General features: G+C 45.6%; 1 protein-coding gene across 1 annotated transcript in view; it reads right to left on the bottom strand.

The window, feature by feature from the left end:
- LOC147100733 (uncharacterized) overlaps window positions 1–22,988 on the bottom strand; it is a 290,852-nt gene that overhangs the window by 109,842 nt on the left and 158,022 nt on the right. Inside the window, exons 4-7 of the mRNA XM_085967558.1 lie at window positions 15,622–15,747; window positions 11,628–11,750; window positions 7,824–7,946; window positions 6,243–6,380 (exon numbers count right to left, since the gene is read on the bottom strand). Coding sequence (XP_085823684.1) covers window positions 6,243–6,380; window positions 7,824–7,946; window positions 11,628–11,750; window positions 15,622–15,747 — 510 coding nt within the window. The remainder of the gene's footprint in view (window positions 1–6,242; window positions 6,381–7,823; window positions 7,947–11,627; window positions 11,751–15,621; window positions 15,748–22,988) is intronic.

The following is a 22,988-nucleotide window of genomic DNA, read 5'->3' as shown; positions in this document are numbered from 1 at the left end:
TTTTTCTCTCTCTGTAGCAACGATATGGCGCTTTCCCGCCGCTGCTACCGATAACAACGCTGTTTTACTGTGGTTTCCGTTTATTCACTGTTGGAGACTCGTTCCCGACGGAGGTCTAAACGCTGACCTGCTTGCCGCGCCGGCCGTCTCTCGAGTGCACCCTCCCAGTCCGTTATTGCTTGCCTCCGATTTCGCTGCCTGTCTCAGCTGTAGAGCCCACCGCTGGAGCTCCAGCCTGACGCCCAGGAAGGATTAGCGCAGTACCTGTCACCAGCTTGGCCAGCTGGTGAAACCACAGTTTCTCTTACTTCCTTGAGTCTTCTGGACGCTGGAGGAATCGATGTCCTTGAGGTGCTGCCGAATTGCAGGTAAGTCCGTTTCCACTTCGTCGCCACTGTAGTGTCCGTGTGTAGATAAAGACACTGAAGACAGGAGTTGGTTCATAGGTATTTACTAAGCAAGTCTGGGGGGGGTTTCTAAAGGATATACACAATACACAGGCTTATATAGCCCAAGTGGCAATTACCGGCATTACGCACACCTGGGGCTCTTAAAGGCACATACACCATAATTGCTCTTAAAGGCACATACACCACAACCGGGTAAGCTGATGTATACAGCAGACACGTTGTCCAGAGCTGTTGACCCAAGTGAGCCCGCAAACAGCAAAATGGATGAAAAAGTGAACGCCTACGTGGACATGATCACAAGTGCACTGCCCATAGCAGGTGCAAAAATGGAGCTCATAAAGACTGAGACAAACAAAGATGAAACACTGAGACGACTGAGGAAAAGCATCTTGGATGGATGGCCCAACATGAAGCAAGATTGCTCACCTGACATGGCAGAGTACTGGAACTGCAGGGCGGAACTATCACTGGTCGAAGACATCATCTACAAAGGAAGTAAAATAGTTATCCCAAAGAGTCTGAGAAAAGAGATGCTAAAAAGGATCCATGGAGGACATCTGGGAATCGAAAAGTGTAAGAAAAGAGCACGAGAGGTGATGTACCGGCCACGAATCAACCAAGATGTGACAAATGAGGTGTCAAACTGCACAATATGCCTGAAATATCGAGCAAACCACTAAAGCCACACCCAGCGCCAGACAGACCTTACCAGAAGGTAGGCGCTGACCTATTCATATGTCAAGGGAAGGACTATCTTGTAGTCACAGACTATTACTCCCTGTATCCAGAGGTTTGTAGACTGTACACCACCACTGCAGATGCTGTGATAACATGTATGAAAGCCATATTCTCCAGACATGGCGTGGCAAGCGAGGTCTTCACAGACAACGGACCCCAGTTTTACAATGCAAGTTTCCGACACTTTGCCAAAGAGTGGGACTTTGTCCACACAACGTCAAGTCCTCACTTTCCACAGTCCAATGGACTAGTGGAAAAATCGGTCCAGACAGTGAAAAGACTGATGTACAAGGCAAAAGACAGTGGAACTGACTTCTACCAGAGCATGCTTGTATACTGCACAATGCCGCTCAAGTGTGGTATGTCACCAGCCCAACTCCTTATGGGACGTCTGCTAAGGTCAAACCTACCCATCCCGGAGAACCTCCTGAAAACAAAAGAGGGGGAGAAAGTGAGGAAGTTCAAAGAGCAACAGAAAGAAAAGCAAAAGTACTACTATGACAGAGGAACACAAAACCTACCTGAACTCCACACTGGTGACCAAGTAAGGTTCAAAGACAAAACAAACATATGGACTCAGAAGGGAACTGTCCTGAGTGAAGTTCAACCAAGATCATACACCATTCAGACAGATGAGGGTGCTGTTCTGCGAAGAAATCGTCGGGATCTTCTCATGGGACCAGCCACAGCAAGTCAAAAGACTGATACTGTTGAACAACCTGATCACACAGCAGGTCAAAAGACTGATACTGTTGAACAACCTGATCACACAGCTGAGAACCAATCATCTGAGGCAACAACTCAGATTCAAGGACAATCAATCAGAAAATCCTCAAGACACATGAAGCCTCCTGAGAGACTCATTGAGCAAGTTTAAGGACTCTTGTTATAGAAGGAAGTAATGTTATCTTATTCTCTCTTCAAGTTCTAGTGTATTTACATATTTCATGTGAACACACAAAGCAAGGTTAAAAAACCTTGATAAAGATAATGATAATGTAAGTTCATTAAGTGTTACAGTTAAAATGCAGAGTAATACAAAGAAAACATGTTGTTAGATAAAAGTAAAATACTTTTGTTTTAAGAAAGGGAGATGTAATGATATCAGCAAATAGTGATGGTATTTGCCTGTTTGATTATGATGCCTTACCAGCATATTTGCCTGTTTGATTATTTATGCCTGACCAGCAGAGGGCATGTGAGAGAGAGAGTTTAGTTTTGGTTTCGTTTTAGATGGATCTCTAACATGGTGTCTCCTGTGATGCTGTTAACTGAGTTGAACATACTTTAGATTAAAAGACATTCTCTTTCATGAATGTGTCGTCATTGAACCCACATAGAAATCAATACAGTGTTCTGACTGGGAATGGAGTTAGCTGGCACCAAGCTTCTAAACCCTGCTGATTCTCAGCTCGTTGACCCCCCCTATACATTTCACACCCTGAACATTTACCTGGCAAACTGGGCTTGGAACTTCTGTAAAACCAATTCATGGAGGACTGGAGACCAATGGGGTTACACAATTCCCCACACACTTCACACCGGGCACACCTCAAACTGCAGGTAAAGCGCGCAAGGTGTGAAACGCATGGGGATTATGGAGCTGCGTAGCAATGGGGATTAGAGTTTGGGTGTCACTTGACAGCATTCACACTTGGCGTGGGGCGGGTATAGTTATTGGTATTGGTATGGATATTGGTACACCAGGCTTTGGTTCCAATACAGTTACAAGAAGAGAAAGGAAAACGGGAAAAACTGGAAGGGGATACATTCTGCGGCAGGTATGAAATTCCACTGCCGTAGAATCATGAAGCACTGGTGGGGGGGTCAATATCACTTTTTTTAATGAACCAGACTTTCCTTTTCCCATAACTGTGTTTTATTGGTCCATTTCTAGTGAACCTCAGTTTGTTTTATACAGTACTCTGGATAATGGCACCAATATCTGTGTTGCAGAGTGCTGGAAGTGATCAGAAACACACATGTAGACGTGTCGAGACACTGCTTTGCAAATTCAGGCAGTGCACGAACGTGTAACCTAATCACATTCTCAACATTCCCCTCTGGGAACCAACCGCCAGTCTAATAACAGTGAACGCAGCAATAAACTGCAAACCAGGTTATTAATCACTGGGCAAATAAAACACAAAAAACCAGCAGACAGCCGCCTTAACTCTTCCCATCACTGAATTCTGTTCATTAAGCAAGACCTCTTCTTTGTTTTGAGGAGAAAGGGTTAATCTCTCCACGCCCTGGCTTTTCCTGGAATGTGGTGCTGGCCCCTCGCTGGGGTGGGGGGTCCCATGGATGCCAACTAGTGTCCAGTGCTTCATCCCAGTGGCCGCGATTCACGTGTGAACCTAGGCAGTAACCGTCAGTCAACTGCTGACTGACCATGGGGTGCATCACATCTGAGCCTGATCCTCTCCTCACCCAACCCAACGTCCCCATGGGTGCATTTTCCAGCAAGAGTCATTGAACAGTGATCAAGAGTACGGCATAGTAGTGATAGGGTAACCTGTAGGTTTGGATAACCTTTACATGAATATTATAGTTGCGTTAGAAGCCATGCTATTGAAATGTTACTGTAACTGCAAGGCATGATGGGAAGCTTGACCAAAACCAGACCAAAGCGTAGTGTCAGCATTTAACAGTAGCAGTAGTTGTAATAAAGTTTCTTCACGAAACCTTGAATCAGGAATAATGATCAAAGATAATGGTAACTGGAGGCCGGATAAGATAAACAAAATTGCAGAAAGGCAGAAGTAAGGACCTTGGGTCCGGGACAGTTGAGATCACAGAATCACAGAATCACAGAATCTACAGTGCAGATAGAGGCCATTTCGGCCCATCGAGCCTGCACCGACACATATCCCAGATAGCGGGAAGCATCTTCCAAAGCCTACGTAACCAGTAATTAACTGGTTGATTATGTATAAATAAACTGCCACGACCATTGTAAATTTGAGAGACTTCGGTACGCTGAAGGCTCTCCCCTGCATGCGTGTAATAAAGTTTCTCTCCTATCACAGCCTACCTGTGACTCCGAGTGGTTTCTTCCACCACAGTGGTTATGTTGCTGGAATTGTAAACCACAGGTCTGGATTAATAATCCAGTAGAACATGAGATCAAATCCCACCATGGCAGTTTTGAGAATTTGAATTCAGTTTTAAAAAAAACCAATCTGGAAATAAAAAGCTGGCACCAGTCAAAGTGTCGGATTGTAGCAAAAACGAGTTTACTAATTTAGGGAAGGAAACCTGCCGTCCTTACCCAGACTGGCCTATATGTGACTCCAGTCCCCCAGCAATGTGGTTGACTCTTAACTGTCCTCTGAAGTGGCCAAGCGAGCCACTCAGTTGAAGAAAGCCCACCACCTTCTCAAGGGCACCGAGGCATGGGCAAGAACGCCTTGCCAGCGACGCCCACATCCTGAGGATGAATTTTTAAAGAAGAGTGGCCATTCTGTCTGATTTTTTCGTCCACAGCCCAGTGATGGTGAGACAATTTGTAGGACTCAGAATGATCTCCTGGCCATGGTTAGCTAACTCAGCACAGACCGGGCATCCAGGCTCAGCCCTTCCTGATTTTTTAAAAAATTTGCTTATGGGATGTGGGCATTGCTGGCAAGGCCAGCATTTATTGGCCATCCCTAATTGCCCTGGAGAAGGTGATGGTGAGCCGCCTTCTTGAACCGCTGCAGTCCGTGTGGTGAAGGTACTCCCACAGTGCTGTTAGGGAGGGAGTTCCAGGATTTTGACCCAGCGACGATGAAGGATCGGCAATATACTTCTAAGTCAGGATGGTGTGTGACTTGGAGGGGAACTTGGAGGTGGTGGTGTTCCCATGCGCCTGCTGCCCTTGGTCCTTCTAGGTGGAAGAGGTCACAGGTTTGTGAGGTGCTGCGAAGAAGCCTTGGCAAGTTGCTGCAGTGCATCTTGTAGATGGTACACACTGCAGCCACAGTACGCCGGTGGTGGAGGGAGTGAATGTTTAAGGTGGTGGATGGGGTGCCAATCAAACGGGCTGCTTTGTCCTGGATGGTGTCAAGCTTCTAGAGTGTTGTTGGAGCTGCACTCACCCAGGCAAGTGTGGTTCAGTACTGCACTGGCCTGTCTACTTACCAAGTGAGCTATCAGGGGAGCCCCAAGGGTTAAACTTCTAACAGTTTATTAAAATTATTATTACTGCATTCAATAGCCACTGCTAGTGAGCAGTAACTGAGTTCATAAAAAAGGAATGCAATTTGTCCATGAGATTTTTGTTCAGTTAGGTACCTTTATATGTATTTGGAGAGAGATGGACAACGAGACACAATTCCACTTTATGCCTCTTCAGCATCAACCATTCACAAGTCAGGTCTGGAGGAGGCTTGATGCAAAACATTTATCCCCCAAGAATGCATCTTAACTCCAACTTCAGGAGAGTACCCACTATTGCACCAATGAAGCATTTCCCACATCAACCATCCTGTAGCATCTCGGAGTGTGACTTTGGTGCCAAAATATCACCCAAATTATGGACAGGTTGATCCTGTGCACCGTAATTACCCAAAATAGTTTCACATCGGACTTTCACAGAGAAAGAGGGGAATATCAGGACTGAATTCTAAACCCAGGTCCCAGAAGTTTAAGACTAGTGTCTAACTCTAGTGTTGGACTTGGGGTAATACTGATAAACCATGCAAGAGCTTATGATGCTACCTCAACTTCAAAAAATCAATTACTTGTAACACACTGTGACATAAGAAAACTACTAGGCACTTGGTCTAAGCATTAAACAGAGCTTTAATCAACTGTTTTACAAACTGGAGGTCTAGTTGTGTCCTTCACTAGTTCCTGTTAAGAATGTCCTGCGCAAGCTGGGCCCGTGCCCGAGTATTTATACTCTCCCTGGACAGCGCCACCCGTAGGCCGCTCAGTATTATTTCATATGTCTTTCTTTCATGAATGACTGACGCATGTCACACTGTAGGTTGTGTGCTGTTTTATATTTAATTGAATCGTTGTGTTATTTAAACCCCTAAAAGCTGATGTACACGAACATGACCCACCTTCAGCAACTGGGGAAAAATCACCTTTGTTCAGCCCTACCTACACATGTCTTCTGATCAGCATCCAGGCGAAAGCCTTGATTACAGCTGCACAGCGGACCGCTGGTTGTGTGGCGGCAGCGATGGGAACATCCTCCGTTGTTTGATTCACAGCTGTTGACGATCTCCATCTCAATCCCTGTAAACAAAGCGCTCAGATACGTTCACGACTCCTTTAACATTTCTTTCATGCCATTTCTATTCTAGTGGCTCCCATAGCAACACCAAGGATAAACTTGCTGGATTTGTCAAAGTTGCCTGAATGAGCACCATATGAAAGGGTCTTAAAAGCAATACGGTATTTACAGAAGAGCAGGGGAGTTCTCCCCAATGTCCTGGCCAATATTTATCCCTCAAACAACATCATCAAAATTGATTATCTTTCATTATCTCATTGCTGTTTATGGGACCTTGCTGTGCGCAAATTGGCTGCCATTTTTCCCTACATTACAACAGTGACCACACTTCAAAAGGTACTTCATTGGTTGTGAAACGCTTTGGGACGTCCTAAGTTGCTAAATAAATACAAGTCTTTCTTTCTTTCTTTCTTTTATTAAAACATCGGCAGTAGCAGCAGTGGGTCACAACACCCCCAACACACAGCAGCTCTCCTGAAATCCCTCCAACTGCTGAGCCAAGTTCCACCCTTTCAGCACAATGCAGGCCGAGGCATATAAAACCCTGTAATCGTTTCGGAAACAATTCCTGGAGACAGAAGCAGGACGTCCCAAAGCGCTTTACAGTTAATAAAGTACTTTTGTGGTGTGGTCACTGTTGTAATGTAGAAAAATCGACAGTCAGTTTGCACACAGCAAGGTCCCAACAACAGCAAATGAGATAAATGACCAGATCAACCTGCCGATTACAGGGGTCTATTCTGGAGGTGTTGTGCGGACATTGTTTTTGATAATTTTAAAGCTCCCTCAACATTGATCCATCAAACACTCCCAGGGCAGGCACAGCATGGATTAGATTCAGAGTAAAACTCCTGCTACACTGCCCTATAATAGACACCCAGGTCAGGCACAGCACAGGCTAGACTCAAGGTAAAGTTTCCTCGAGACCGTCTCCGACTTATTTTACACAGGTCCATTACAGCCAACAAATAAAGGAGACTTTAAACCCACTGGTCTGGGCTGGGTTCCAATCCCAGCCTCTCCAGATGAAATGGCACAAACTGGACTACCCAGTTCTCAATAAAATATATTTAATGCGCATTTAGAAGTTCTCACAGCTGCTTTTACTGTGCTCTGCACCATCCCTCAGTGACTCCTAAATACAGGAATGAGGTTCTATCCTCCATTTACAGAATACCAACTCACAATGCTTCCTTGTGTATACAGAGAGGTTGTTACTGTTAATACTGTGCCAGGTCTGTCCTCCTGTACGTACTATCCTTCTCTACAGTATCACAGGAGTGTCGCTTGTTGGTATTTATTGCCTTACAGTGAATTCTACTCAGGAGCCCATAGTCAACGTTAGGAGCCTGTTAGTGGGCTCGCTATGATGACCCTATATCCCGATACTTTCCTCACTGTTGCCCGCCCTACACCAGTAGGAAGGACTGAACGGGTTAACTTACGGTAGCACTGCTTCCCATCGGCACCCAGCTCATAGCCTGCGTTACAGACACAGGAAAAGGATCCGTGAGTGTTGAGGCATCCGTGCGAGCAATTTGCTAATTCGAACACGCACTCATCAATATCTAGGAAGAGAGAGAGAGAGAGGCACCGATCACCAGCCCAGTAATGTACAGTAATGATTCACCCATCACCCCCTGTACTTGCTGACTTGCATTGGTTCACGTTCCGGCAACGCCTCGATTTTAAAATTCTCAACCGCCTCCAGCCCTACAAACCTCCGAGATCTCTGCGCTCCTCCAATTCGGGCCTCTTGCGCATCCGCAGTTTCCTTCGCACCACCATTGGCAGCCGTGCCTTCAACTGTCTAGACCCTAAGCTCAGGAATTATCTCTCTAAGCCTCTCCTCCTTTAAGAAGGTCCTTAAAACCTGCCTCTTTGACCAAGCTTTTGGTTACTCGTCCTAATATCTCCTTATGTGGCTTGGTGTCAAATTTTGTTTCATAATGCTCCTGTGAAGCGCCTTGGAAAGTTTACCTATATTTAGGTGCGAAATATCTATATTTAAGAAGGGAGATAGAACATGTCCAGGGAACTATAGACCAGTCAGCTTAACATCAGTGGTAGGAAAAAATAATGGAATCCCTACTAAAGAAGATAATAGAAGAACATCTAGAAGCCAAAAATATAATAATGAATAGTCAGCATGGATTTCAAAAGGGAAAGTCTTGCTTGACCAACCTCATTGAATTTTTGAAGAGATAGCAGAGAGAATAGACAAGGGTAATGCAGTAGATGTAATTTATCTAGATTTTCGAAAGGCCTTCGATAAGGTACCCCATAATAGACTGATGAATAAGGTCAGAGAATGTGGAGTCAGGGGACAAGTAGCAGAATGGATAGCTAGCTGGCTTCAAGACAGAAAGCAGAGAGTAGGGGTAAAGGGTAGCTAGTCACAGTGGCAGTTCCACAAGGATCAGTGCTGGGACCACTGTTGTTCACAATTTATATTAACGATTTAGACTTTGGAATCAAAAATACAATTTCGAAATTTGCGGATGACACCAAATTTGGGGGGGGGGGTAGTCAATACTGATGAGGGTTGCATCAAATTACAGGAAGACATTAATAAACTTGCAGAATGGGCTTATAATTGGCAAATGAAGTTCAACACAGATAAATGTGAGGTATTACATTTTGGTAGGAAGGATAGGGAGGTCACTTATTACTTGGAAGATGCGAGTCTGGGTGGGGTAGAGGAGCAAAGGGATCTCGGAGTACAAATACACAAATCACTAAAAGTAGCGACACAGGTTAACAAGGCCAAAAAAAAAACACACTAGGGTTTATTTCTAAAGGGATAGAATTGAAGAGTAGGGAAGTTATGCTAAACTTGTATCGAACCTTGGTTAGACCACACTTGGAGTACTGCGTGCAGTTCTGGTCGCCATATTATAAAAAGGATATAGAGGCACTGGAGAGGGTGCAGAGAAGATTTACAAGGATGATACCAGAAATGCGAGGGTATACATATCAGGAAAGGATGAACAGGCTGGGTCTCCTTTTGCTTGAAAAAAGGCTGAGGGGTGACCTAATAGAGGTCTTTAAAATTATGAAAGGTTTTGATAGAGTGGATACAGAGAGAGTGTTTCCACTTGTGGAGAAGAGGGAATTCAGAAGAAACTTCTTTACCCAGAGAATGGTGAGAATGTGGAACTCGCTACCACAGGGCGTAGTTGAGGCAAATAGCATAGATGCATTTCAGGGGAGACTAGGTAAGCATATGAGGGAGAAGGGAATAGAAGGTTATGCTCACAGAGTTCGATGAGGAAAGACAGGAGGGGGCTCGAGTGGAGCATAAACACCGGCATGGACTGGTTGGGCCGAATGGCCTGTTTCTGCGCCGTACATCCTATGTAATCCTATGTTTTATTATGTTAAATGCGCTATATAAATGCAAGTTGTTGTAGTACTGGTCACCATAGCACTGGAAGGATATTCCTGCTGTTCAGTGAGTGCAGAGTGGGGCAACTGAAGGGGACAACGATCCGAATGCACTCTACCGCACGTCCAAAAATTACGAGTGTGCTGCCCCGGTGTGTCCATGATTTCCCAATATGTGTGGGTGGTGGACAAGACTCCCAGTCGGTAACGGGCACTTGGAATATCAGCCCTCAGGTCCCACAGATCCAAGTTACAGGAAACCTACTCAATGTTTTCAAGGAGGTTGATCCAGGCTAGTTGTTCACGTTGGCACCGGTTCAAATACTTGGGAACACCAATAAATTCGCATTCTAGGTAAATGTGTCCCATAAACCCTGTGAATTCCCCCAATTTTGTTCCAAAGCTAGTATCTGTTGCCCATTCCTAGTTGTCCTTGAGAAGGTGGTAGTGAGCCTTCTTCTTGAACCACTGTAGTCTAAGAACGTAAGAATTATGAGCATGAGTAGGCCATACAGCCCCTCGAGCCTGCTCCGCCATTCACTAAGATCATGGCTGATCTTCTACCTCAACTCCACTTTCCTGCCCGATCCCCATATCTCTTGATTCCCCTGGAGTCCAAAGATCTATCTATTTCAACTTTGAATATACTCAACGACTCAGCATCCACAGCCCTCTGGGGCAGAGAATTCCAAAGATTCACAACCCTCTGAGTGAAGAAATTCCTCTTCATCTCAGTCTTAAATGGCCGACCCCTTATCCTGAGACTATGCCCCCTAGTTCTAGACTCACAAGCCAGGGGAAACAACCTCTCAGCATCTACCCTATCAATCCCCCTCAGAATCGTGCATGTTTCAATGAGATCACCTCTCATTCTTCTAAACTCCAGAGAGTATAGGCCCAATCTACTCAATCTCTCCTCATAGGACAGCCCTCTCAGCCCAGGAATCAATCTAGTGAACCTTTGTTGCACCACCTCTAAGGCATGTATGTCCTTTCTCAGATAAGGAGACCAAAACTGTGCACAGTACTCCAGGTGTGGTCTCACCAACGCCCTGTACAATTGTAGTAAGACTTCCTTACTCTTATACTCCAACCCCCTTGCAATAAAGGCCAACATGTCATTTGCCTTCCTAATTACTTGCTGTACCTGCATGCTAACTTTCTGTGTTTCCTGTACGAGGACACACAAATCTCTCTGAACACCAACATTTAATAGTTTCTCACCATTTAAAAAATATTCTGTTTTTCTATTCTTTCTACCAAAGTGAATTAAGCTCGCATTTCCCCACACGACACTCCATCTGTGTGGTGAAGGTACTCCCACAGTGCTTAGTTAGGGAGTTCCAGGATTTTGTCCCAGCGATGATGAAAGCACGGCGATATATGTCCAAGTCAGGATGGTGTGTGACTTGGAGGGGAACTTGGAGCTGGTGGTGTTCCCATGCGCCTGCTGCCCTTGCCCTTCTAGGTGGTCGAGGTCACGGGTTTGGGAGGTGCTACTTCACGCACTGGGACAGATGATTTATTGTCACTCAGAACTTTCACTTCCCACAGGACTCTCTGTGCAAAATTGTAAAGCTCGGGCAGCAGACTGTGGTGTGTACAGTAAGGTGTAAAAACTCCCAGGATTTGCTGTGGGATGTCACTCTATCCCAAAATCACTTGCCAAGTTGTGTGTGCATTGGGTTTGTTGGGACAGGACAAGTGTCTGGTTTGCGCTGTACATGAGGGGCCGAGTGCAGATTGTTCCACCCGCTCTTGTTCCATTGTGAGCTTGATGTTTATCTGTAGTGAAGGTTGCCATGGAAACCCCGACAGAGCACGCTGCTAATGTTACGTGAGTGATAACGTAAGACTTTTACCTACGCATCCTTTGGTGTCACTCGCCAATCCGTATCCCGGGTAACACTCACACCTGGCGACTCCATGGTTGTTGTGGCACTTGTGCATACAGCCACCATTCTTATCTGCACAAGGATTCTTCACTGCAGAGATAAGAGAGTACACAAATGTAGGCCCAAGGCTTTATACTATTTATTAGCAGCCCTCTTGCACCTCCAGGATGGAAGGTGCTTATTCTTGCTGGGTTACAACTCGATTGCCACCATGGCAACCTTGCCTCAATGGCCAGTCTTCATGCGTGACCCTGCACAGGGATTGTCAGCAGGCCAAAGCCCAGCCTGTCCTCGCCCAACAGCCACACACAAACACTTCCAGCAGGGGTCCCTAGAGAGCTGTCGAGATTGGGAACATTGATGTTTTTTCCTCTTGCTAATACAGAGGAACTGAGGCCAATTGTAGAGCCCCCATCACTGTGCTGGCCTGAGGCCCAGTTCCTAATTTGAGAATGGATGGCAAGTTTGAACTACCGAACTCCTTATTAACATAATATTCCCTCAGCGGTAGTGAGCGTAGTTCGTAGAATCAAAGGGGTAGATTTTCATCTGGGCCTGTTTTCGAGCTCAGACTTGGTACTGTTTGACCTGCACATGCCTGAACTGAGAGGGCCGAGGGCCGGTGATCGATGGACATTAGTCCTCGGACCTCATGAGCAGCTTGCCCGAGCGAAGAAATCAATATCCAGCTGCCTGATTCGTGGGCAGTGGTCCTCAGGTAAGTCACAGGAGGGGCGGGGATTGAAGCAGGCTGCGGAGCACTCCTGCTCCTCCCTGATCCACAGGATGGGATTTTTATTAAGGGAACAAAAAAGTGAACTTACTTTTTGTTGGCGGACATGGGGGCAGCTGAAGAATCCTAAGCGGGGCAGGCCGGGGACACCTAAAAAAAAGTCCCCACGAATATAGCAGTGGAGCCAACGCCTGTGCAGATTGGGCACAGGCCATCCCACCGCTAAATGGGTGCGCTTTGCGCCCGAAAAACCGGTGGAATGCATACCAAGTTCTACCCTATAGACATTTACAGCACAGAAGGAGGCCATTCAGCCCACCGTGCCTGTGCTGTTCCTCTGAAAGAGCCCTTCGCTTAGTCTCACACCCCTGCCCTTTCCTATATTCTTTTAAAGATTCAAATATTTCTCTACTTCCCTTTCAAATTCAGCTTCCCCCGATGTTTGTGCTCGGGCATTTCAGATCCTAACAACCCTCTGTGTAAAAAAATTGCTCCTAACCTCCCACTTCGTTCTTCTGGTGATGATCCTATATTTCTACCCTCTAGATAATGACTCATTGACACCTTGAGCAGGAGCTCGGTGTATCTATTGGAAACTGGGCCATTCTGACACTGCAGGGCCAACCCACCCCCTCCCCTCTTCAAACATCCATTATCCCTTTCTTTGTAGAGTTGATTTTCATGATTGATGGTTCCGTTCGCTTATTGTATAAGATTTGAATTATTTTAAATGAATCAATCCTCAAAAAAAACACTTGACCTCTTCCACCCATCTACAGACATTTATTAATTCAAGCACAAACAATTAACACGAGGGATCAAAAATGCTGGAGATACTCAGCAGGTCAGGCAGCATCTGTAGAGAGAGAAACAGAGTTAACGTTTCAGGTCTCTCTCCATAGATGCTGCCTGACCTGCTGAGTATCTCCAGCATTTTCTGTTTTTAATTCAGATTTCCAGCATCCGCAGTATTTTGCTTTTGTAATATGAAGAATCATTTACTTGCTCTGGTAACTCAATGTATCAACTATAGAATATTGGAATTTTATAGCAGAGAAGGAGGCTTTTCGGCCCATTATCTTTTTTTCTAGAACAATTTGGTCGAAGGATTAGAGGGGAGTTGAGGAGAACTTTTTTCACCCCGAGGGGTGGGGGTCTGGGACTCACTGCCTGAAAGGGTGGTAGAGGCAGAAATCCACATCATGTTTAAAAGGTACTTGGATATGCACTTGAAGTGCCGTAACCTAAAGTGCCGTAACCTACAGGGCTACGGACCAAGATCTGGAAAGTGGGATTAGGCTGGATAGCTCTTTTTTGGCCGGCACAGACACGATGGGCCGAATGGCCTCCTTCTGTGCTGTAAATTTCTATGATTCTATGAATCCAAAACTAATCCCGTGGCCCAGCTCCCTCCACATAGCCCTGAATCTTCTTCTGCTTCAAATGTTTATCCAGTTTAACCTGATGCTCGGTAGTTACCGACTCACTGACTTATTAAAACGCAGGTCCAATTAAACTCCCAAAAGCTCTCTATTTATTCATATTTTACCCTCTCTGTAACGCTGGGCCAAGCACCAGAAGTGAGCTACTGAGAGCTTCTGGGACAATGAAAGTAAATAAACCAGAGCTCAGGAACAGAATTCCCCAGGTTCGGAGGGATTTGGATTGCGGCCTAGTGCCCCATTGCTGAGCAGGCCGCTTACTCCTTCACTGCAGTTCTGTGGACAGCTGTGTTCGTGCACCTGAAGTGTCGCCTTGTGCCAAAAACCACCAATCCACTTAAAAGCCGCAAGTTTGATTCATAGTTTTTTGTTAGGTAAGGGTATCACATAGAATATACAGCGCAGAAACAGGCCATTCCGCCCAACCAGTCTGTGCTGGCGTTTGTACTCCACACGAGTCTCCTCCCATTCCATCTCCCTCATCTCAGCCTTTCAGCATATCTTTCTATTCCCTTTTTCTCTCATGTACTCGCCTAGGTTTCTTTAGAAAGCATCTAAGCTATTTGCCTCAACCACTTCCTGTGGTAGCGAGTTCCACATTCTAATCACTCTCTGAGTAAAGGTATTTCTCCTTATTTCCCTGTTGTATTTATTAATATCTATCATGTATTTATGGCTGTGTTAAGGGTTATGGAACCAAGGCAGACAGATGGAGTTAAGATACAGATCGCCAATGATCTAATTGAATAGTGGAGCAGGCTTGAGGGGGCTGAATGGCCTGCTCCTGTTCCTACCTGCCTAAGTTCTACCAGTCAGATGATAAAGTGACACACGGTACATTCTCCTTCTCTCGGTAATCCTCTTTTATTCTTTCTTCTTCTTTTCACATCCCAACTGGCCATGGGATTTGCAAGTGCTGTCTCTGTTTCTGACGGGAGGGTGAACGAAAACAACACTATGGAGGTGTGACTATCCCAGCATCCATAGCAGTACAGAAAGCCCTCTATTAAAACTATCAGGCCAGAAATTACTGTTGCCACTATTGGCAACTACATACATTCAAACAATGTTTTAAATGGATTATCGCCACCCTGAGTTATTGACAAGACTCTAATTAGATTTCCCCTTTCATTTTTCTGCCCCTCTTTAGGTTTAAGGTTAAGTACAACCTGCGGAGGGGGCAAGAGAGGAGCGGGGACATGGGGTGGGCCTGAATTTTGATGTTTGGTTGGCTTCTGATGAAAATTCATTAAAAACCTTAATAACTATGTTACTAATAACTAACTTAATTAATAACTAACACCTCAACATCACTAGACACAGAGCTAAGTAGAAGAAATTAAATGTAGATCAGACATTTGGGGGAGGGGCGATTTTAACCCTACTCGCTCAGCAGAAATCTGGCGGGCGGGCAGTTAAAATCGTCCTGGCTCTTACCTGTCCAAAAGCTGCCATGATCGCAACATCTGCAACTTTAACCTGCTGTCCTGAGCAGGCAGCAAGGACACGGGCCCGGAGCCAACAGGGTCCTTCTTTACATATGCATGTTACAGCCTGATGACATCATTGAGACCCGACTGTAATTTTAACTCAGGCCTGAGCGGGGAATCCACCTGTTTTAGGAATTTCTGGACTTCCCACCCATAAACTGGACTGTTTGGTTGGACACGGGACAGGTGCCTCCTCACATCACATACTCTTCTGGTACAGGCCCGTCTACAGAGGGATATAGCAGACCATCACCTCCCTCCCCCGCCCCCACACCTTCCATAGCCCTGGTACTCACGCTCGCAGTGCTTCCCATCCTCCTTCAGCTGGTAGTTGTGTTGACACCTACACTGGTAGTGTGCCATCGACAATTGAACACAATTATGCTCACAGCCTCCATTACCAATCGAGCATGAGTTGACACCTAGGAGATGAAGAAGCACAGTCAGATACACCTATCTGAAGATACACATGACACTTCAAGTTAATCTCGTACATGGTACATCAGGTTTATCTTGTTCATGGTACATTGGCGAATACGCGGCCCTGCTATCTTCGTGTTGCTCTATCTCTCCTTTTCTGCTTCTTTCTCTCTTCTCCTTCTCTTCCTTTAACTCTTCTCTCCCCTCTCCCATCTTCTACTTCTCTGTCTTCTTTTCTTCATTCCTTTTGGATGGGTGGTATGGCACAGTGGGATAGGGAAAAGAGCCACCAACGGCTGTGGGCTGCATTTTGAGTAGGTGTTGCGGGGGAAAATGTGACTCTTAGTGGCTCCCCCCCACCTGCTCACTCCCATCAAGTCCCCTAAGTCTTCATCTTCCTACTGACCTTCTTACCACCCCTCACTCCCATCACTGCCCCTATATTTTCCCCTTTGAACTACCCTCCCCCCTGTATCCTGCCCTGTCTTTTACTCCACTGTCACTCACTTCATTGTTCAACCCTCCATCCACTTGCTCTCCCCAAGTGGCAAGAGACCAGAGTCTTTCCTCACCCTCGACATCCTAACCTGCTCCCCTCCCCTTCCTATCCCTCCTTCCTCAAAGTTTCCCTTAAAAAGGCTTTGGTTGTTTTCAAAATTCAACTGTTTTCCATTAATAAGTTAAAATTCTAGGAAAGAAACTGTCTGTCATTCTTTCTATTTGTGTCTGCGTCTCTTTCTCCCTCGCAGCTTCTGTCTCTCTCCACCCCATTTCTCTCTCTCAACTCTTCTCTCTCTTTATCTCTCTATACCTCTCTCTGTATCCCTCTGTCCCATGAGTTTTAGAAATTAGAATCTCTGCATCACAGGTAAAAGCTATTAGCATTTGCCTTTTCTAACTGTCAACAAAATATGGGTGAAATAATTAGTTGACTTCAACATTCACCCATTTTGTTTTTTTGAAAATGGAACTAACATTAAATGAAGAAAGACTTTCCTCCCCTCTCTTCCCTCTCTCTCCCCCAGTTTAATATACTTTCTAAATTTATAGAAGCTAAAACAAGTATCTAAATGACTAGTGTCATGTGACCCACACTCTCTTTCTCATTTATTCCATGGCTCTTCTGCCAAAAATTACTACGGATGATCACGAGAACCCCCACGGAAATTCGCCCCGTAGCGCTACAGCTTGACCTCTGAGTCCTGCTCCTGCCCGGCAAACCTCCGCACTGGGAGGTGTGAAGCCTGACTGCAAGGTTCCCCAAACCTAACTGAGTGGGGCGGGCTCGAGGAGGTAGTCTGATTCTTGCTGTACTTGTGAAAACGGAACTAAGTTCCCAGATCAACTTAATCTTTCACCTATTTAAGCATCCTGTTGGCACTTTGTTAACATTATGAAGGGGTTCGATAGGATAGATGTAGAGAAAATGTTTCTGCTTGTGGGGGAATCCAAAACTAGGGGCCATAAATATAAGATAGTCACCAATACATCCAATAAGGAATTCAGGAGAAACTACTTTACTCAGAAAGTGATGAGAATGTGGAACTTGCTCCCACGTGGAGTGGTTGAGGCCAATGGCATTGATGCATTTAAGGGGAAGCTAGATAAGTACATGAGGGAGAAAAGAATAGAAGTGTGATGAAATAGGTCATTCATCAGACTCTGTATTTAACTACATATATCGTATTGCCCGCTCCTGTGTTTTTACCTTGTATTGTATATAGTGCACCGCCCCCTTTCTCCCCATTGGGTGTGTCGGCTCCGCCCATACCTGGCCCTACTTAAGACAAGCCCAGGCTTGTCTTGCAGCAGAACAGCAGAATGCTAGGTGAAGACACAGGCATCTTTCTTTGCTAATAAAAGCCTAGTTTTATCCAGTTAACTTTGAGCCTTGAAGTTATTGAGGCGCATCAAGAAGGATAAATAGAGTGGGAGGAGGCACGTGTGGAGCATAAACATCGGCATAGACCAGTTGGGCCAAATGACCTGTTTTGGATTATGATCGAGCTCTCAGTCGAGATGGAGAGTGAGGAAATTGAATCAGAGACTAAGGTCCAGAACTTAAATAAAGGGAATTACGAGGGTATGAGACGGGAATTGGGTAAGATTGATTGGGTGGTGTTTCTGGGGGGATTGACAGTGGATAGACAATGGCAAGCATTCAAAGATAGAATGGAAGAATTCCAGAACATGTTTATACCGGTTTGGCATAAAAATAAACCTAAAAAGGTGACTCAACCGTGGATAACGAGGGAAATTAGGGACAGCATAAAATCAAAAAAAAGGGCATATCAACTGGCAAAAAAAAGCACCAGACCGGAAGATTGGGGGCAGTACAGGATACAGCAAAAGAGGACAAAGGGATTAATCAGGAAGGGGAAAATAGAATACGAAAGTAAACTTGCAGCAAACATAAAGACAGACTGCAAAAGCTTTTATCGGTATATCAGGAGGAAAAGACTGGTAAAATCCCAAGTCGGTCCCTTGCAGTCCGATTCGGGAGAATATATAATGGAGAATAAGGAAATGGCAGACCAATTAAACTCATACTTTGGTTCTGTATTCACAAAGGAGGACACAAATAACCTCCCAGGAATATCGACAAACATAGGGACTAATGAGAGGGAGGAGCTGACAGAAATTAGTATCTCTAGGGATATGGTGTTGGGTAAGTTGAGGGGACTGAAGGCCGACAAATCCCCGGGGCCTGATAAACTACATCCTAGGGTACTTAAGGAGGTGGCCCTGGAGATAGCAGATGCTCTAAGGATCATCTTCCGGAACTCCATTGACTCGGGAACAGTACCCGTGGATTGGAGGGTAGCTAATGTTACCCCAATATTTAAAAAGGGGGGTAGAGAGAAAGCAGGGAATTATAGACCAGTAAGCCTTACATCGGTTGTGGGCAAAATGCTAGAGTCCATTATTAAGGATAAAATAGCGGAGCACTTGACAAATGGGGAAAGGATCGGACAGAGTCAACATGGATTTACAAAGGGTAAATCGTGTTTGACTAATCTGCTGGAATTTTTTGAGGAAGTAACTGGTAAAATAGATGGGGGAGAGCCAGTGGATGTGGTGTACCTTGACTTCCAGAAAGCCTTCGATAAGGTTCCACACAAAAGATTATCATGCAAAATTAAGGCTCATGGGATTGGGGGCAAAGTATTAACGTGGATAGAGAACTGGCTGGCGGATAGAAAACAGAGAGTTGGAATAAACGGCTCGTTTTCGGAGTGGCAGGCAGTGACCAGCGGGGTGCCGCAAGGATCTGTCCTGGGACCCCAGCTGTTCACAATATATATAAATGATCTGGATCAGGGAATTGGATGCAATATTTCCAAATTCGCTGACGACACTAAACTAGGAGGAGGGGTGGGCTCTGATGAGGATGTCAGGAGGCTACAGTGCGATTTGGACAGGTTGGGGGAATGGGCGGATACGTGGCAGATGCACTATAATGTGGATAAATGCGAGGTTATCCACTTTGGGGGTAAAAACAGGAGGGTGGATTATTATCTAAATGGCAATAGATTGGGAGATGGGGAAGTGCAGAGGGACCTGGGTGTTCTTGTGCACCAGTCACTGAAGGAGAGCATGCAGGTGCAACAGGCGATTAAGAAGGCAAATGGTATGTTGGCCTTCATATCAAGGGGGTTCGAGTATAGGAATAGGGATACCTTACTACAGCTGTACAAGGTGCTGGTGAGACCGCATCTGGAGTATTGTGTACAGTTTTGGTCGCCCCATCTGCGGAAGAATGTTCTTGCCATGGAAAGAGTGCAGCGGCGATTCACCAGGCTGATACCTGGAATGGCGGGAATGACCTACGAGGAGAGATTGAATAGTTTGGGCTTGTACTCACTGGAGTTTAGAAGATTGAGAGGGGATCTCATCGAAACATATAAAATTATGGCAGGCCTGGACAGGCTGAATTCAGAGAGAATGTTTCCAATGGCAGGGGAGCACAGAACCAGGGGCCACAGTCTAAAAATAGCGGGCAAATCATTTAAAACAGAGATGAGGAAGAATTTCTTCACTCAAAGAGTGGTGAGCCTGTGGAATTCCCTGCCACAGAGGGCTGTGAAGGCTAATTCAATAAATATTTTCAAGAGAGAATTGGATATATTTCTGAAGGCTAAGGGGATTAAGGGTTACGGAGAAAAGGCGGGGACGGGGTACTGAACTGGTAAGATCAGCTATGATCTCAGACGAAGATCAGCCATGATCTCATTGAATGGCGGAGCAGGCTCGAAGGGCCGAATGGCCTACTCCTGTTCCTATCTCTATGTTTCTATGTTTCTATGTTTCTGTGCTGTGAATTCTGTTTAAACGGCATTTGGGTATAGATGGGCAGAGTTCGAGTAGTATGTGGGTTGCATTTTTCCTGCCAGAATTGGCAGTATAACTTAGTGGTAAGTCATGGCTCAGTGGGTAGCACTCTCACCTCGGAGTCAGAAGGTTGTGGGTTCAAGTGCCCACTCCAGGGACTTGAGCACATAAACCTTGGCTGACACTCCAGTGCAGTGCTGAGGGAGTGCTGCACTGTCGGAGGTGCCGTCTTTTGGATGAGACGTTAAATCGAGGCCCCGTCTGCCCCCGCAGGTGGACATAAAAGATTCCATGGCACGATTCAAATAAGAGCAATATTTATCTCTCAACCAACATCACTAAACAGAATATTTGGTCACTATCACATAGTTGGGAGCTTGTTGTGTGCAAATAAGCTGCCGCCTTTCCTACATTACAACAGTGACTAGACTTCAAAAGTACTTCATTGGCTGTAAAGTGCTTTTGGGACGTCCTGAGGTCATGAAGGGCGCTATACAAATGCAATTCTTTCTTCTTTCTAACCAGTGTTACTGAGTCACACACATGGTGTCCCGCCCCCATATAAAACCCCAGAACTCCAGGGGCAATGTCAAAGGGGCGGAGACTCAGTGAAACAGGTCTCTGGCCCGTTTCTCTTCATCTTTGAACCCTGAGAAATGGGGTTACCCTAGGGGCAAGGGGCAGGAATCTCGGCCTCATAACTAACACGGGATCGGTTTGAGGACACATTAAGGCCTTTATGAGACGGCGGCCAGCACTGCAGCATTATTAGCTTTACAATGAGCCTCTCCTAGGGTTGCCCTTTCCGGTCTCTCCCACTGCAGGTAATTCCAGTAGAATACAGCAAATCAGTAGCATTACTATCTCGGTGCAGTGCAGCCGCAGTGGGAATAAGTGGAGGCAAAACCCAGAACCGTGGATGGGATTCAAGACGGAAACTGTAATGCATTAAGCAATTATTGACCAGCTCAGCTGCTGCAGTTTTGATTGGACGCTAACCAGATCTGTTTCAAATCTCGCCAAGCATCTGCCATTTATGTTATAAATCCGTGTCAGTTACAAACGAAGCTGCCTCCCGTTAAATAAAGACAGATGGAAATCATTTTGCTTTTCAATCTGTTCACAGTTTTCTCTCCTTTCCTGAAGGCACTGATTCTTGCTGGGGTGCAGTAATCAAAAACTGACGACCTCCCTGGGCTGTGTGGCTTTGTCACTAGGCTGGACAGCGTATTTAGCCACGTGTCACCAGGGCAGCTGTCGGGAAATCATACAGTAAACTCAACGATCCTACACTCCAAATGTGGTGCCGTGATCCAATGGAGCCCAGATCAGAGCTAGGACTACAACATGGTCTCTCCCATCTGTGCTCCCTTGGTGTGGGGCTCCTCACTTGGAGCAAGGCTTCAGTATGTTTACCGCAATCTCCCCTGGAATATCCATCTGGGGCTACAACACATTTCGCTATCAACACTTTAGGGCAGTGGTTACTCTCAGTGATGTTATTGTACGGATGTTATATCAAATCCTCTCTCCCTCTGCTATTTTAACAGTGGTGTTAACCCATTTATTTTAAACATAGAAACATAGAAACATAGAAGATAGGAGCAGGAGTAGGCCATTCGGCCCCTCAAGCCTGCTCCGCCATTTAATGAGATCATGGCTGGTCATCCAAATTCAGTACCCTGTCCCTGCTTTCTCCCCATATCCCTTGATCCCTTTAGCCTTAAGAAATATATCTAACTCCTTCTTGAATATATTTAATGAATTGGCCTCTACTGCCTTCTGTGGTAGAGAATTCCACAGGTTCACCACTCTCTGGGTGAAGAAATTCCTCCTCATCTCAGTCCTAAATGGCTTACCCCTTATCCTTAGACTGTGACCCCTGGTTCTGGACTCCCCCGCCATTGGGAACATCCTTCCTGCATCTAGTCTGTCTAGTCCTGTTAGAATTTTATAAGTTTCAATGAGATCCCCTCTCATTCTTCTAAACTCCAGCGAATATAAGCCCAATCGACCCAATCTCTCCTCATACATCATTCCTGCCATCCCAGGTATCAGTCTGGTGAATCTTCGCTGCACTCCCTCCATGGCAAGAACATCCTTCCTCAGATAAGACGACCAAAACTGCACACAATACTCAAGGTGTGGTCTCACCAAGGCCCTGTACAACTGCAGCAAGACATCCTTGCTCCTGTGCTCGAATCCTCTCGCTATGAAGGCCAACATACCATTTGCCTTCTTAACTGCCTGCTGCACCTGCATGCTTACCTTCAGCGACTGGTGCACAAGGACACCCAGGTCTCGTTACACTTCCCCTTCTCCCAATCTATTGCCGTTCAGATAATAATCTGCCTTCCTGTTTTTGCCACCAAAGTGGATAAGCTCGCATTTATCCACATTATACTGCATCTGCCATGCATCTGCCCAATCACCCAACCTGTGCAAATCACACTGGAGTTTCTCGGCATCCTCCTCACAGCACACACACCCACCCAGCTTTGTGTCGTCTGCAAACTTGGAGATATTACATCTAGTTCCCTCGTCTAGATCATTAATATATATTGTGAATAGCTGGGGTCCTAGCACCGATCCCTGCGGTACCCCACTAGTCATTGCCTGCCACTTGGAGAAAGACCCGTTTATTCCAACTCTTTACTTCCTATCTGCCAACCAGTTCTCTATCCAAGTCAGTACCTTACCCCCAATCCCATGCGCTTTAACTTTGCACGCTAATCTCTTATGCGTTAACATGTTAACACCTCTGATAAAATGGCAGAGAAGAGAATTCGTTACGAGCAAGATCAGTGTTTGTACATCAGCGATAGTCATTTCTACCCTTGTTATGGGGGAGGCAGTCAGTTATTTTATATATTTCTCCCTTTCTTCTCTCTGCAGGTCTCCTCACAGCATC

Source organism: Somniosus microcephalus, chromosome 25 (assembly GCF_052327205.1).
Source record: "Somniosus microcephalus isolate GS21.2 chromosome 25, FLI_Smic_1.0, whole genome shotgun sequence".
NCBI classification, from domain to species: Eukaryota; Metazoa; Chordata; class Chondrichthyes; order Squaliformes; family Somniosidae; genus Somniosus; species Somniosus microcephalus.
The sequence above is the reverse complement of the archived record's forward strand: the minus strand, read 5'-3'. Positions and strand labels throughout refer to the sequence as shown.